General features: G+C 43.4%; 1 protein-coding gene across 1 annotated transcript in view; it reads left to right on the top strand.

Moving 5' to 3' along the window:
• PLBD1 (phospholipase B domain containing 1) overlaps positions 1-11444 on the top strand; it is a 74171-nt gene extending 62727 nt beyond the window's left edge. The window contains exons 7-11 of the mRNA XM_060245312.1: positions 3591-3791; positions 3874-4014; positions 5097-5282; positions 6588-6694; positions 11185-11444. Coding sequence (XP_060101295.1) covers positions 3591-3791; positions 3874-4014; positions 5097-5282; positions 6588-6694; positions 11185-11352 — 803 coding nt within the window. The 3' untranslated portion in view covers positions 11353-11444. The remainder of the gene's footprint in view (positions 1-3590; positions 3792-3873; positions 4015-5096; positions 5283-6587; positions 6695-11184) is intronic.
• The last annotated feature ends 3440 nt before the right edge of the window (positions 11445-14884 follow it).

Here is a 14884-nt window from a genome sequence, read left to right as displayed (position 1 = left end):
TGCGGGCCAAGAGAGTATTTTCAAGCTTAGAGATGGTTTCAAGAAAGGTTTTGCTGGAGAGGGCGTCGTTCTCCTCACTCAGAGAGGGGTTTTCATCCGCCATTTCCTCTGAGGCTTCTTGGGCCTTGGGAGAGGTACGACTTTTTCCCCCTGTCCTGAGATATTGGGCCAGGTCCTGGGAATTCTTTTTCGCAGTGGACTTACCCAGGTTCCGTTTGACCATCTCTTGGTGGCGGTGAGTGGTCCAGGGACCGGATGGGGGGTGATTTAGTTGGATTGTGGAAGGAGCAGCTCTTTCAGGCGTCCGCCATCTACCACGACGCCCCGCCCCCCCGGCTGGTCACAGTCTCAAGCAGGGGTGACAAACTCATTTGTTATGAGGGCTAGATCTGACATAAATGAGACCTTGTTGAGCCAGGCCATGTCAAGCTAGGCAATGTGTGTACCTATTTAAAATTAGGTAGCAGAGATATAAACTTTATAAAGGACACAGACAAACACAATAAAAGATTTTTTTTAAAAAAAAACTAAAAGCATGCTTAAAACATTAAACCTCGTTGGTCTTGGCTCAATAGCTCTGCTGTGCAATTGAGACAGCCTGGCAAAGGAACCTCTCCCTCCCTCCCTTCCTCCCTTCCTCCCCAAGGAAGGAGCCTCAGTTAACGGAGAAAATAGAGGCTTTGCTCTGTTACTCCTGTGTGACTGAGCAAGCCTGGCAAAGCAAATGTTGCAAAAGGATGTAAGAGAGAGGGAGAAGGAAGCAGATGACAGTCAGTTGCTTGGAGGCCTGATAGGAGCCCTCTGGGGGCCTGATTCAGCCCTTGGGCCGCATGTTTGACATCCCTGGTCTAAAGGGTTTAGAGTAGGGATGGGCACAAACCGGGAAAATGGTGGTTCATTTTGTTTCATTGTTCATTTGATTGTATGAACCAAACAAACCACCATTTTCCCTGAACCGGTTTCCCTGGGCCCATCAGGTACAATGGAAAGATTGTGCCACTGCTGTAGCACAACTTGAGAGAGAAGGGGTTTCAAAGGGAGCGCTACAGGCACTACCTCTTGGCTTTGGCCTGCCAGGGTCTGTGCACAGACCCCAGCAGGTGAAAGCAGCGGCATATGCTGCTGCTTTGCTTTTGCCTGCCCACCTCCAGCACCCCCCCACCCCGGGAGGAAGGTCACGCCATGGGTGGCAGAACCCCTAGCACTGGCCCTGCTTAAAGGTGTCACTGGACTCTAACTTTGTTCCCCTTTCTTCAGTTGGTTGTTGGATGTTACATTGCCTCAGGTTTTCTCCCCTTACGCTTACATTCCATTCAGCCTTTAAAATTTGATTGCTCTGAGTTGAATGGGGAAGAGAAAGGGGCAGAATCTTCTGTCTGTTGAAGAGACATTAAAAACAGAAACATTTGTAAACCAGTGACGAGCATATTGGCTTCTCTGGACCTTCCATGACAGACTTAACAATGATCATATTTAAATAATGAAAGTAGTCAGGAAGCTGAGCTGGAATCCATATGCAGATTTAACACTATCAGTGATGGCCTGAGGGGACCACAGTAATGGTCCCTCTTTAGATATTTATAAATGTTGTTCATCTTGCTTTGCCAAGCCATCATCATTTGGGAGTGGTCCTTACCTGTTCTGACTGGATCATTCAATGTTTGGATTGGCTCTGGTTTTTCATTTGCACTCTGCATAGTGATAAAGGTAAAGGTAGTCCCCTGTGCAAGTACCAGTCATTTCTGACTCTGCAGCAGACTTTTTACGGGGTGGTTTGCCATTGACTTCCCTACTGCATAATAATGGCACATACTAATTTCTTGGATTGCTTAGAAACATGCACATAGGCGCCACCCTTCTTTTGCATGTGATCATTTTTGTAGTTTTCTGCCAACAAAGGGCACTGTATCTGAGGAATGGCTCTGGCTTATAAAAACTGCCGCAGTAAATCTATTAGCCTTTAAGGTACCACAAGACTCTTATATTTGTGCTGGAACACACATTCTGAATTCTATGGAATTCAGAAGTAACGTGTAGAAAATTTAATCATGGCACACCAGTGTGTGGTGTAATAATTATGAGTGTTGGACTACGATCTGGGACACCCAGGGTCAAATCCCATTTCTGTCATGCAGCCAGTTTTAAATTACACTGGTGGAGCTTTAAAGTGACTTGGTTGGCTTGGCTGGAGGACTTTATGTAGGATGTGTAGCTCTGAAGTCATAACGTTCCTACATTTTGCTATACTGCTCTCCGTGCTGTATTGTAAACAGAAATGTGCATTCTTGAGAATAGTTTGTGCTTGCATCATTTCCAGCTCAGGCAGTTCAATTTCTGATCAAGTCTGGCCACTGGGGCCCGTCTGAAATACTGTCACTACTAATTAATAATGCGATGAGGAATAAGGTTGGAAGACAAGTGTGTTTCCCTACAACATTTGCTGAGTATCATGCTGGCTTGAATTCAGAAGATGCGATCAGAAGCGCTTTTGTTAGCTTTGCTAGAATCATCAGGCTCATTCAAGATGGCGTGAGAGCCGATAACAAAGAGAGAGAACGGCTTATGGATGAAATAGATAAACATATTAAGAGGCAATTTAAATTATATCAAATTATTATAAAACCCAATCATATGGAATGCAACACAAAGTTGATTGAGCAGAACTTCATTCAGCTGCTGATGCCTGTAGTTTTTATTTCAGTTTGAATGCCATTCCTGTTGACACTGAATTTTTCCCATTGTTTTCCAGAACTGATTTCTCTAACAGAATATCAATGATACAGAGACACAGACCTGAGGAAGGGAGGGAGGGGGAACCTAATTAGGCTATAGAAGCCAAAACAAAGAATCTTATGGCATCTTGAAAACTGACAAATTTATCGTAGCCAAAGCTTTTGCAAACCAGAGCCCAGTTTGGCAGATGATTGGTGTAGCTGGAATAGCACAGAGTAGAGGTGTGCATTCAGCAATACCAATCAGAAAAAATACCCAGAAAATATTTTCCGGATGTTTTTTCAAACGAATATAAAGGCCAGTATTGCCTAAAGCGATCCAAAATGGCTGAGCCCGAAAAATCCTAAAAATGTTCAGGATTTTTTGGGGCCACTGGATAGTGGTGTTTAAACTGATTGCTTTCCCTTTAAACAGCTTCCGAGTGAACTCGCCACTTCAGAGTTCCCTTGCAGTGAGGCTTGCGCACAATATTTAAAAGGAACACATTCCTTTTAAATGCCTTTCCCTCTCCCTTAGAAATAATGGAGGATTGGGGCACCTTTTTGGGGGGCTCACAGAATTGGACCCCCCTGGTCCAATCTTTTTAAAACTTGGGGGGGGGGGGGTTAAAGGAGATGCACCAGCAGCTATGCTACAAATTTGGTTTCTCTATCTCAAAAAACAGCCCCCAGAGAGCCCCAGATACCCATGGATTGATTCTTTTTACCCTATAGGGACCATTGACTATAATGATTACTATTATTTATTCACAGATTGGGAAGATAAAGCTGCTATTCTCTTTTATGCTGGAAATTAGAACTAAAAAATTGAGAAGTGTTGACTCATGAATAACAAACATACTTTTATTTTGTATACAGGCACTTTGGCATCCATGGACGACTTTTATATACTTGGCAGTGGCTTAATAATGTTGCAGACCACAAACAGCGTTTTCAACCAGTCCCTGCTAAAACAAGTGGTACCTGAGAGTCTCTTTGCATGGCAGAGAGTCCGTCTTGCTAACATGATGGCAGACTCTGGGAAAACTTGGGCCCAAACGTTTGCAAAGCAAAATTCTGGTTGGTATTATTAAGGCAAAACCTGTTTACGTTATTCTCCCAAAAGCAGTGCAAGTTTAATTTTTTCTTCCCTTCCCCTTAGGTACCTATAATAACCAGTATATGGTTTTGGATACAAACAAGATCACATTGCAAAAGTGTATTGATAATGGAGCTCTCTATGTCATTGAACAAATCCCCAAACATGTGGAATACTCTGATCAGACAAATATTCTCCGTAAAGGTAAGACATGTCAGTATTTTCTTCAGCTTTTGCTTTTTGGTGAGAATTGGAAATGATGAAAGTGGCATGTTAAGAATTCCAGGTTGGTACTTGTGTGGGACAAAGGACGCATCTATTTCTGCTTATCAGAGGATCACCAGTGGAGCTACAGAAGATGACAGGTGTTGATCAAAATAGAAATGAGATTTTTGCTGCCTTTTGTTGTGTTCTGGGATGCTTTGTAGCTTCAGCCAAGAGCCATCAAGTGTTAGCATGGTTGGGTGCATGGCAAGGCCCTCAGACTAGCAAAGACCGCTGGAGATGCCAGGTCATTCTAGTGGAGGGAGTAGAGTAAAAGAGAACTGCACATAGTGCTGCTTTCTCCAGACACATTTCTCATCAGGAAATGGGGGAGGAGGTGAGTCACAGCATTCAGAAAATGAACCTGATATCTTTCATAATCTTTTTAGAACTGCTGGCACCACTGTTGCCAAAAGGATTGTGAAGAAGTCACACTCCATACCTTGTGTCATTGTGATGGTGTGGGGTGAGGGAGAAAAGCACAATGGACAGGCAACCTGCAGCTGGCTCTGCTTCAGCTTGTCCAGATAAGCTGTGCCTTTTGATCTATGGTCTATGATCTATGATCAGCGGCCCTGTGGTGCAGAGTGGTAAAGCAGCAGTACTGCAGTACTGTGGTCTGAACTCTCTGCTCACGACCTGAGTTCGATTCTGGTGGAAGCTGCATTCAGGTAGCCGGCCCAAGGTTGACTCAGCCTTCCATCCTTCCGAGGTCGGTAAAATGAGTACCCAGCTTGCTGGAGGGAAAGTGTAAAAGACTGGGGAAGGCAATGGCAAACCACCCCATAAAAAAGTCTGCCATGAAAACGTTGTGAAAGCAACGTCACCCCAGAGTCGGAAACGACTGGTGCTTGCACAGGGGACCTTTTCTTTGATCTATGTGTTGCTGCCAAACTGCCACATTTCCTAGTTCTTTGTGGGAATGAGAGTGAGTTCTCTGGACAGTGTAGCATCTCTTTGAAATTCAGACCTTTGAAGCAACGTAAGTGGTGTGCAAATCACTACATCTACTCAATTTGCAGGATACTGGCCTTCTTACAACATCCCTTTCCATGAAACTATCTATAATATGAGTGGATATAGAACATATGTTAAAAAATATGGCTTGGATTTTTCATATGACATGGCTCCCAGAGCAAAAATCTTTCGACGGGACCAGGGATCAGTGACAGACATGACAACGATGAAGCGCATAATGAGATACAACAGTATGTTAATTTTTGTATTTATTTTCTCCCAACTATTTCCCCACCTGCCATCCCTGCAACATGACAAATTTAGTTCTTCTCTGCTATTATGTTGTTGGACACAACTGGAACAAGATCATTTTCTGAAGCGTAAATATCTTTAAATGGATACAATTTTTCAAATGTCTCCAAGAGAAATGGGAGCCAAAATTCTACTAAAAATTAGTTTCTCCCTAAGATTAGATCAAGAGCTCATCAAACTTTCTTGCTTCTGGGGAAATAATGTGTGTCATTCATTTTCTCTAGATCTTACAATGATGAAAGTAAATTCCAGTGAATCCTGAGAACACTCTTGCAACCATGTCTATAAATATCTAGCCTTATGACCAGCCAGACCTATATATATTCTGCATGTTCAATACAGCACTATATAACCCCATTATATTTAATATTAGGCACAGACCTCAGTATCCTGAGTTTCCCATTTCATGTTACAGCCAGCAGAATAAAGTCTGTAAATTTTTGCATAATCTGAATTTTCTAGGAACATAGTTTGGATCCCTTTTCTTGCCTCTCTGAAGAAGGCAGAATCTGGACCTAACTGTTCAGTGCTCCAAAGAAAAGAAGTTCATCTGTGCACCTGTTGCTCTGTTCTGTGAACAACATTGACTGGATGGTGGGAAGCCTTCCAAAACCCCTTTCCCTGGTTGATGTCATTTTTAGGACAGGGTAACAGCATTGCTGAAGGGTTTCTGTGAAACACTGGGCAAGTGGTTGTACATACTCTTATTTGCCAAAGGCAAGGCAACGGATCCTTCTTTCTTCCATTTGTAGAAATGCACCTGATTTTTTTTTCTTCTTGGCTAAGGCTGGAACTTTCAAGAAAGATAAAAGGGTTCCCAAGTCCTTGTTTTCCTCATAACTTTAATGCAGGAACTAGGAACACTTATAGGGAAGAAATGGCAGACGGGAAAGATACTCAACCCTTCTCTGATCCAGATTATCCCCTGCGAATGACTCCTTCTACTGGACCACTTTTACATGCCTGTTTCCCCAGCTGAGTTCGAAAGCTGGAAGTGAGCCTGGCGAGTGTTTTGTCCTCCATTGGGTTTTGAAAGTCTGGTGAAAGAATAGGCATTCCACCCTAAGTATCAAAACTTTATGTCTGTGTTAAGTGTTCATTCACATTTGACCTGATATATGTGATTCTCCTGAAAGTATGTTTAAGGTGTAAAGCCAATATTCCCCCCTTCCCGGTTAAAGAAAGGAGGTAGTCCTTTGCTGTGGGTGGCTATGTCTAGAATTACTTTGTTCCTTTCTTTGTAGACTACAAGAAAGATCCCTATGCAAGGCACAATCCCTGTAGTACTATTTGCTGTCGGGAAGACTTGAATCTCAGATATCCAACTCCGGCTGGCTGCTATGACTCCAAGGTAAAGACTCCCAAGAAGAACTAGCCTACTAGAGGTGCTGTTTGGGACAAAGTGGGGGAAGCAAAAATGTGTTCCTATTGGATTTCTCCCCCCCACCCGTCTTTCACCCACCCACATACTATCACATGCATCCAAACTTATTGGCACTGGGCAGCCCAGTAGATTCACAGTCGGGTAACTTCTTTAAAAATTCTCAGAAACAGGTGAGAGATAGAGAGTAATTTGCCAGTCCACAAGCAAGGCACACTGTTTACATAAAGAAATGCTATAAGAATAGGACATAAGACCTTGGTTTGTATTAGGTTGTGTAAATGTGGGCACTTGTGAATTGGTACAGTTTTCTATTACAACCGCTGCTGATTATTATAACATCTTCATGCTTCACCTTTACCCAAGTGCCAACACAGTCACAACCGTTTGACTCTGCTATGTCTGCCCCGTCTTCTGTTATGAGATTACTCCTCCTCTGTCCTGTAATATGAACCTTGTCCTGCCTAAGCAGCAAGGTCAAGAGAAGATGTAAATAAATATCTTGGCTGGTTGCCTAGATGTGTCAGCTGATCCATTAGCTTTTGAAATGGGGCAGTAAATGGCTGTAAAATGTCAGGTGTTGACCTTTGTAGGTATACACAACAGTCTGCTGGAGCCATCTCCATTTGCCTTATTTTACACGATTCCCTCTTGCACTTCTTGGAATCCCACTGCATCTTTTACACGCAGTCAAACACTTTGTATGAACAAGGCCTGTCCAAAATGTTTATTCCCTAAAGGCATAACTAATTAGACCCTGGGAATTTTTTGGTATTTTTCCTGTAAATTTCAGAGTCCTGATTCCCTTCAGGGGAACTGATTTCTGTTGTCTGTAAATCAATTATAATTCTGGGACAATCCCAAGTCTTTGTAACCTACATAGGAATACTGTTTGCCCTTCTGGGTAAGCATTGGTTCACCCCGGCAGGGCAAATTGTGACTCCATGGGGCTGCTTCAGGTTTGGAAAAGTGTGTGCGTTTGGTCCCAAGCAGAGTTGGACCCCTGATGCTTGATTGTTGCAGGGGGAAAAATGGGTTCCTTTTGCTGGTGGCACGTACACGTCTAAAACCCAGGTCCTCTGCTGTGGAAGCTTACTGGGTGACCTTGAGCCATGCACCGCACTCTCAGCTTAACATACTTCGCAGGATTGATGTGAAGGCAGAATGGAGGCCAGGAGAAAAGTAGGGTATAGAGAATTCATTCCTTTTAATAGATTTAGCTAATTTTTTTAAAAAATGTATTTGATATCAGAAGGCCCTACAGCTCTAGCACACTGTATGCTAAAATCCAAACATTTCTAGAAGACATGCCAGTTGTCCAAAGGGAAGCCATCTAAGCATGTCTTTTTACACAATTTAAATCCTTTCCTTTGCATCTTCTTTCTTAGCATATTGATATATGCACTGAACAGTGTTTAATAACCCAGTTTTATTACACTTGACAGAAAGAGAATGGTGAAAGTGTACCTCTCTGGCTTACTGCGGATCCCCTCACCATTAAAATGCAAGCATATTACAAGAAAAAAATTATATGTTCTTCTTTACTGCCTTAGAACCATGTGACATAGAATGACAATCCCGTTTCTTTTCAGTCAAAAGAATATGTTGGGAGTGAAACAAGCGTACACTCTGTTGACTACTTTTAGAGCAGAAAATGGAGGAGGAGAGAAAAAATAGTAGGAGTTTGTGAGGGTTCATTGAAAGCTGAACAAAAGGAAGGAGAGATTTGTTGTGTAAAATAGGTAAAGTTTTGCTTAATCCTGAGTTAGGGCTGACTGCTGTTTGGAGAGAGTGACAGAGCAGGAGTTTGCATTGCTGCCTGCTTGCTCAGTAAGGATGCCGCATTATGGAAGGATGCAGATGTGAGGTGCTGCCCAGGGGTCATTTTGTAGAAAAATAGGTGGCAGAGCTCATTAACATAACTCATTAGCATATGTCCTCCCACCTCCAGCCAAAAGCAACCCAATGCAAGAAAGGAGAGCCCTGGGCAAGCGAGGCCTGCTGGGCTGGTTATAGATCCAGCCAGCCCAAGCAGGCCTTCCTCACCTGGGTCTCTCCTGGGCTGCCCCCCACCCAGTCAAAAGGCCAGCAAGCCACCTGCTGCCCAAAATCACATAGGAAGTGGATAAAGGGTGGCACGGGCTTCTCCAGGGTTAATGAGGGCTGCTGGGGGTGTGGGAAAGCCCCTGGGGGCAGGCTGGCTGCTCTCCTAATCCAGGGATTGTTAAGTAGCTGCACCTACCATCCAATGGACAAGGTAGGTGGGGAGGAAGAGGGGAACCATCAGAAAGGTTGAGGAGTTTTGCTCCTGTGAGCTCCTGCTGAATCTGAGGCCTGGTGCTGCCATATCTGCCAACTATCCCCAACATTGGAATGGGGTTTCCCCAACAGCTGCTCCTGCCATTAAGTCTGTTGAGAAGCAGAGGAGGCTCAGGTAGACCTCAGAAGGGAGGATGTTGGCAACCACCTTCTCCCCCTCCCCTCCCCTCCCCCCCCCCCGAGGACGTCTTCCACTCACTGGGGGAGTCCCTGCTCCCTTCCTCCCTGGCTGCTGGAAGAGACACCTTTTATCCCTCCATACAAGGCAGTGCTGGCCCAAGCAAAGCTGTGTCTCCTTATGAGGATTGCGAGGATTGGCTGCTTCCCCGGCCCTGCCCCCTCCTTCAGTGACCAAGCAGGTGTTCATTATTGCAGCTGTTTCTGCCATGGCTTTTAAGGGGCCAGCTTCTCCTGAGTTGGCCATGCTGACTGGCTGCCTGATGTGTGCCTTCCATGTCTCTGTCTGAACTGCTTTGGCTCCAGCCAGTGAGGCTTTAAAGGAGAGGATGCCACTGGAGGTGAGGGTAGGGTAGGCCTGGGTCTATGCTCTGATCTAGACTGGAAAATGTGTTTTTTTCATCCTATCAACAAAAGCCTGAGTCTGGTTGACATTTCCACAGATCCCCTTCCACAAATCAGATCAGGCCAGAAACCAGATGGGTTTGCAAAAGGAAGTATTTACCAGCTCTTGCAAAGTGTGTCTGATTATTTAGCTAAAAGGGGGGGGGGGGGGAAGGCATCCCATCTTTCAACAAGCCTTCAGTGTCGTGGTTCAAAATGTAGTGTCATGTTTTCTAGCTATTATGGGTGCAAGTGAGGTCATGACTTGGGTGATTCTAGGGGTGCTGCCTGTCAGTGTAGATGGGGAGACAGACAGTGGCAGGGCTAACATAACCCAGACTCAGGCTGCTGCCACAGGGAGACAATCCTCTGTATATGTCTCATTGCCACTGGGAGTGCAGAGGCCCTAATAGAGCTGTTATACTACTATACCTGATTGATTTTAGTTGTGCAAACTTGAAAAGGTGATCTGTTTAAGAGCCTCTTACCAATTAGGAAAGTGCAGGACTCCTGCTGTCTTGCTGGGTGTAGTTTGAAGCTGAGTCTTCCCCTCCCCAGGTACATATCTATAATGGGGAAGGAAGGATTCCATTCAGCAACTAATTGGGTGTAAACTGTGCCCTTTTATGGATATTGCCATTTTTGGCAAACCTTTTCTTCCATGCCTGTTGGCAACTTTACTCTTGGGTCCCTTGAAGCCACTAAGCAACCCACAGCCTGTTTTTCACACACACTTTAATTAAAGAGAAGGGGGTGCAGGGCAGATGACATGACTACTCTGTCAGACTGCGCCACAGTCTCTGTATTTGCAGAAATTAAGCAGCAGGCGTGATGGGATGAAGGAAGAGGGATTACTCCACCTTGTGGTGCAACCCCCAATGAAGTCCATACACTCTTGAATCCATTACTCTTCTGCTGCCCTCCCCCTATCTCTCACCCCTTTCTTATACCTTCAGAGAGTCTCTGTTGTCTCCTCCTCTAGATTCCCCATTTTCTCTCCCTCCACATTCTTGTCAAGCATCTCTCATGTTCTGCAGAAAAACACAATTTTTTCAAAACTCACACTTGCTGACAAATCAATATGTTCCTTCTAGCATTAATGTTGCTGCCTTACTAGTAAGCTGTAACTAGAGAAAGGCACATGACTCGGTTAAGACTGGGTGAAAAGGAAGCGCCACACAAGAAATTGCACATGGTGTCCCTTGCAGCCTGTCTTGGAAGAGGTGTTCCTTCCTGCCCTTACCCCTCCTGTAGTAGTGATCACAGCCTTGATCACAGCCTCTGGCCTTTAAATTCAAGGGGAAATTATGTCTAGCCAAAATCTGCTACCAAAGGGGACTCCCTCATGCTGTGCAGCGAATAATTCAGTAGTACATAAATGGACCTGAACTTTGGGACAAACTTGGCAGTTCTGCATGTTGTGATATCAAAAGCTGAATATGGCTCTTTGTAGAGCTTTGCACATCCTCAGCAAAGTGACTGATTTGTTTTAGGAAAAAAGTCTTTACCACTGACACTTTTGACTCCTTCCTTCCATTTTCTTCCTGAGCCATGAAATCTTCTCCTGTAATCCTTTACAGGTATCAGACTTCTACATGGCTGCAAAGTTTACAGCATATGCCATCAATGGCCCACCAGTGGAGAAGGACCTGCCAGTCTTCAGCTGGTCACGTTTCAATCAGACAAAACACCAGGGCTTGCCAGACTCATATAACTTTGATTTTATCACTATGAAGCCAATGCTATAAAACTGACATCAGAGTTTTAACGTATGGGGAAGATTTTTTTTCTATGTACAGTTTTACAAATATACCAAATAAACTGATCTTGGCACTCCTGAGATTCTGCCTTTGCTTTTCTTGTGTGTGGGTGTGTGGGTGTGTGTGTGTGTGTGTGAGAGAGAGAGAGAGAGAGGAAGTAAACAAAGGGATCCAAATGTAAGCCAGAAAGAAAAATGAAAAGTCTTCTTGAGAATTCATAAGCAACCAATGGAAGTCCAAGGTTGGTGGGGATAGATGGATAACTGACTTGTAGAGCAGCTTTGCCCTTTTTCTGTTCTACTACAAAACAGTGTTCAAAGATGAATGATTCAAAATATTGCTCCCACAAAGAGGATAATTTTTTTTGAGGGGGGGAGGGGATATTTGATCTTACTTTTCATAATCTGTCTGTACAGAGGGCCAGTTAGAAACTATCAAAAAGGTCATCCAACCCAACTCAGGCTAAATGCCTTTTGCCAAGAGGGCAGCAAGTACAAGTTACAAAATATTGGGGTGCACTTGCGTGTGTCTCAATCCGGTAGGCTGCCACCAGTCTTTTGCTCTGTCCCTCCAGTTATAAGCCAAAGGACACACTCCTGACCTTCCCAGGAATTACTAGAAAGTCCTCCCTGTGAAGTAGGCTCCCAGTAGGAATTCCCCCAAAATTTAAGTATTGTGGTTGGTGGTCTGCTAGTCTAGGCACTAGATTCAAATCACAGTCTGTGAAGATAAATTACCAAAGATTATATTTAAAATATATTTTAATTAAGATGCAAATAATACTTAAAATAAGAACAGTTACTGTGAGGAGAAAAAAATAAATCTAGTTTTCAGTTACTAGCTTAAACACTTTAAGGCATTGGTTTACAAAGTACAAGATGTTACCCCATTCTTAGTTGTGGGTTCCAAAGCAACACTCTCCAGAGTCAGCAAAGCCAGTGCTGGTCAGCTTCAGCAAACTAAGTCCAAGATGGCTAAATCAAGCCATGTCTGGGTAGCACGTAGGCACTCTACAGACTGAAAAGTAGGTTTGAAGATGATTCCTTTATTGCTAAGGGTCCCAAGTGTTGCTGGGCTTTTACACCAACCAGGGCCGACAGCAGTTACCTATATGCAGATGCATGAGCCAATTGCTGACCAGATGACCTAATGGTTATCTGACCATGTGAGAAAAGAGAGGGGTCAGTCTGCAACCAGGCCAAAGTGGTTTCCCACAGGTGCATAATTGGGTGGAATGTTAGTGGGGAGCCAGGGCCAGGAGATGAGTCTAACACAGATGTCATCTCCCCAGTGCAAGGTCAGTGTGTGCTCTTCTCAGTAGTTTGAAAGAGAAAAACCTCCCAAAACAACTCACAAAAGCCAAACTTATAAATCAGAACTCCATTTTCAATGAACCAAAAATCCATGACAGTAGTAGTCCCTGTTCAAAAACTGTTTTAGTAGAAACCAGAAAGTTTGGCCTGCCAAGGCAAGAATCTGTGTCATATTTCTTGTGGGAGAAAAAATTGAAAAACTGAATTGCTTGTGGTTCCATTGTTTTGTTTCATTTTGCTGAGGGGGCACAACCCTAAGGAGTGGCAGTCCTATAGCAATTCACGCAATATTTTAAGATATTTCACAAAGAATAAAATAGGGATAGTCATGAATATTTGTGGCTCCTGTTAGGGAGCAAGCAGTGATTGCTTCTGGGATGTGCCTTTGCAGTCCATGTACAATTTGAGCTACCTGGTGGTAACATGTTTGAGTTACTCCTTTCCTGGGGAAGTTCTGGCAATAAGATAGATAGATAATTTTATTTATAAGATACAAGAAGATAGCATGCTGGATCAGATCAAAGGTTCTAATAGTGTATAAATTATTTTTGTATATTATTTAGATGCTCCAAGTATTTTCTCTAGTTAAATTAACTTATCACCAGTCAACTTCACTGGATAGTTTCAAGTTCTAGAATGCCAAGAGCAACTGAGAATTATTTTTTCTACCAGGTTTTGTTGGGTTTCTCACTTCATCATCCATTTTTCCTAAACAAAAAACATTCCTACTTCTGAAGTCTCAACATGATTAAGATATACTTGATGTGTAGAATATTGTTTTTATAGTAGCCACAGAGTTTTGTTTAGGGATTATTTGCCCTTCCAAAACAAAGAATTTGTGCTCTACTGGGAAGTTCTGATTGAGAGGTCAATGATACCACTCTATACATGTCAGTGGCATCAACAAAGCTCTTTTTCATTGAAAGGAAAACAAAAAGTGCCACTGCTTCCCTTTCACCTAAAAAATGGGCTTCTTAGCAGAGTAACAGAAAGAAAGAAAAGTGGTTGTAGCTGCCGACTTTTAGCACACAGGAGCAGCATGGTTGTTCTCTGTGTTGGCCTCAAAGCACGGAATAGCACCTGTACATGGTTGTACAGGTTGCCTTTAGCACATAGATGATTTGGGTAGTTTATCCAGAGCCTGACTAGAGAGCACGTAATACAAGGCACCCCATTAAGCAATGTTGCTGTTCAAGTATTCTACCCACAGTGCTTTTAAAAACATATGAGGGAGAAATCATTGTCTGCATGCACCCTGTGTTTTCTATGAAGCATTGCATTTTCAGGTGTGCTGAGCATCTAGATATATACATATTTGAAAGCCTACCATTGGTTCTTTCTGAGCAATACCTACACAGATATTTTCAGTTGCAACTAGAAGGCTCCTTTAGGTGCGCAACTGGATGTCTCTGCCTCTTGCCCTTCTGATTGCATATTGCATTCTTGACTACAGTAATCACTCCTTGACACAGACTGGGGATTATATTTTTGGCTCTTGGCAGCAGCTGCTCCTTAAATGACATATACACATTGTGACTGAGCTTCGATGGCTCTCTCTGAATGGTTTTATTGAAGTAAAGCAAAAAACCTAGCCTCATGTATTTCAAATGTTATTATTACTATTCATTCCTTAAGCAAAGGTCCAGGTCTTTCAAAATCCCCTGCAATCTGGAAATTAAACAGACCAGGTAGGACACAGATCACACATCCACTATCTGACATTACTTGAAGCTTGTGTTTTCTACAGCAACCACCAGATGGCAGAAAAATCTCACTTATATGCAGTGTGCACAGCTACAATCCATGTAGCAATTCCCTTCCACGCTTGCTGCATGCATATCCTCTACATTTCAGTTTCAAAGGGATGCAACAGGATCCTAAGAACAAACACACTCTAGGCCTTGACCTCTCACACAAATAATCCATGAGCTAGTTTAAAATAATGGCTAGCATTTGAAACATCCAAATATTAACAGGGCATATACAAAACAGCATGGAACATGGGGGTTGGGTGACCTTTTCAGCCAAACTGAGACTCCCCTCCCCTTCAATATCTACTAATGAAAATGCTGGTTTGCTGCCAAATGATAGTCCAGATGGGAGGTGGGAAGAAAGGGTTGTACTTGGCCAGAGATACTGCATGGGAATAAGGTACTGGAAGGGTTGTCAACTCCCAGTATGCATGGCGCATGAAGGCACATCAGACC

This window comes from Heteronotia binoei, chromosome 8 (genome assembly GCF_032191835.1).
Source record: "Heteronotia binoei isolate CCM8104 ecotype False Entrance Well chromosome 8, APGP_CSIRO_Hbin_v1, whole genome shotgun sequence".
Classification (NCBI taxonomy): domain Eukaryota; kingdom Metazoa; phylum Chordata; class Lepidosauria; order Squamata; family Gekkonidae; genus Heteronotia; species Heteronotia binoei.
Note: the sequence above shows the minus strand (reverse complement) of the source record. Positions and strands in the feature narration are given on the sequence as shown.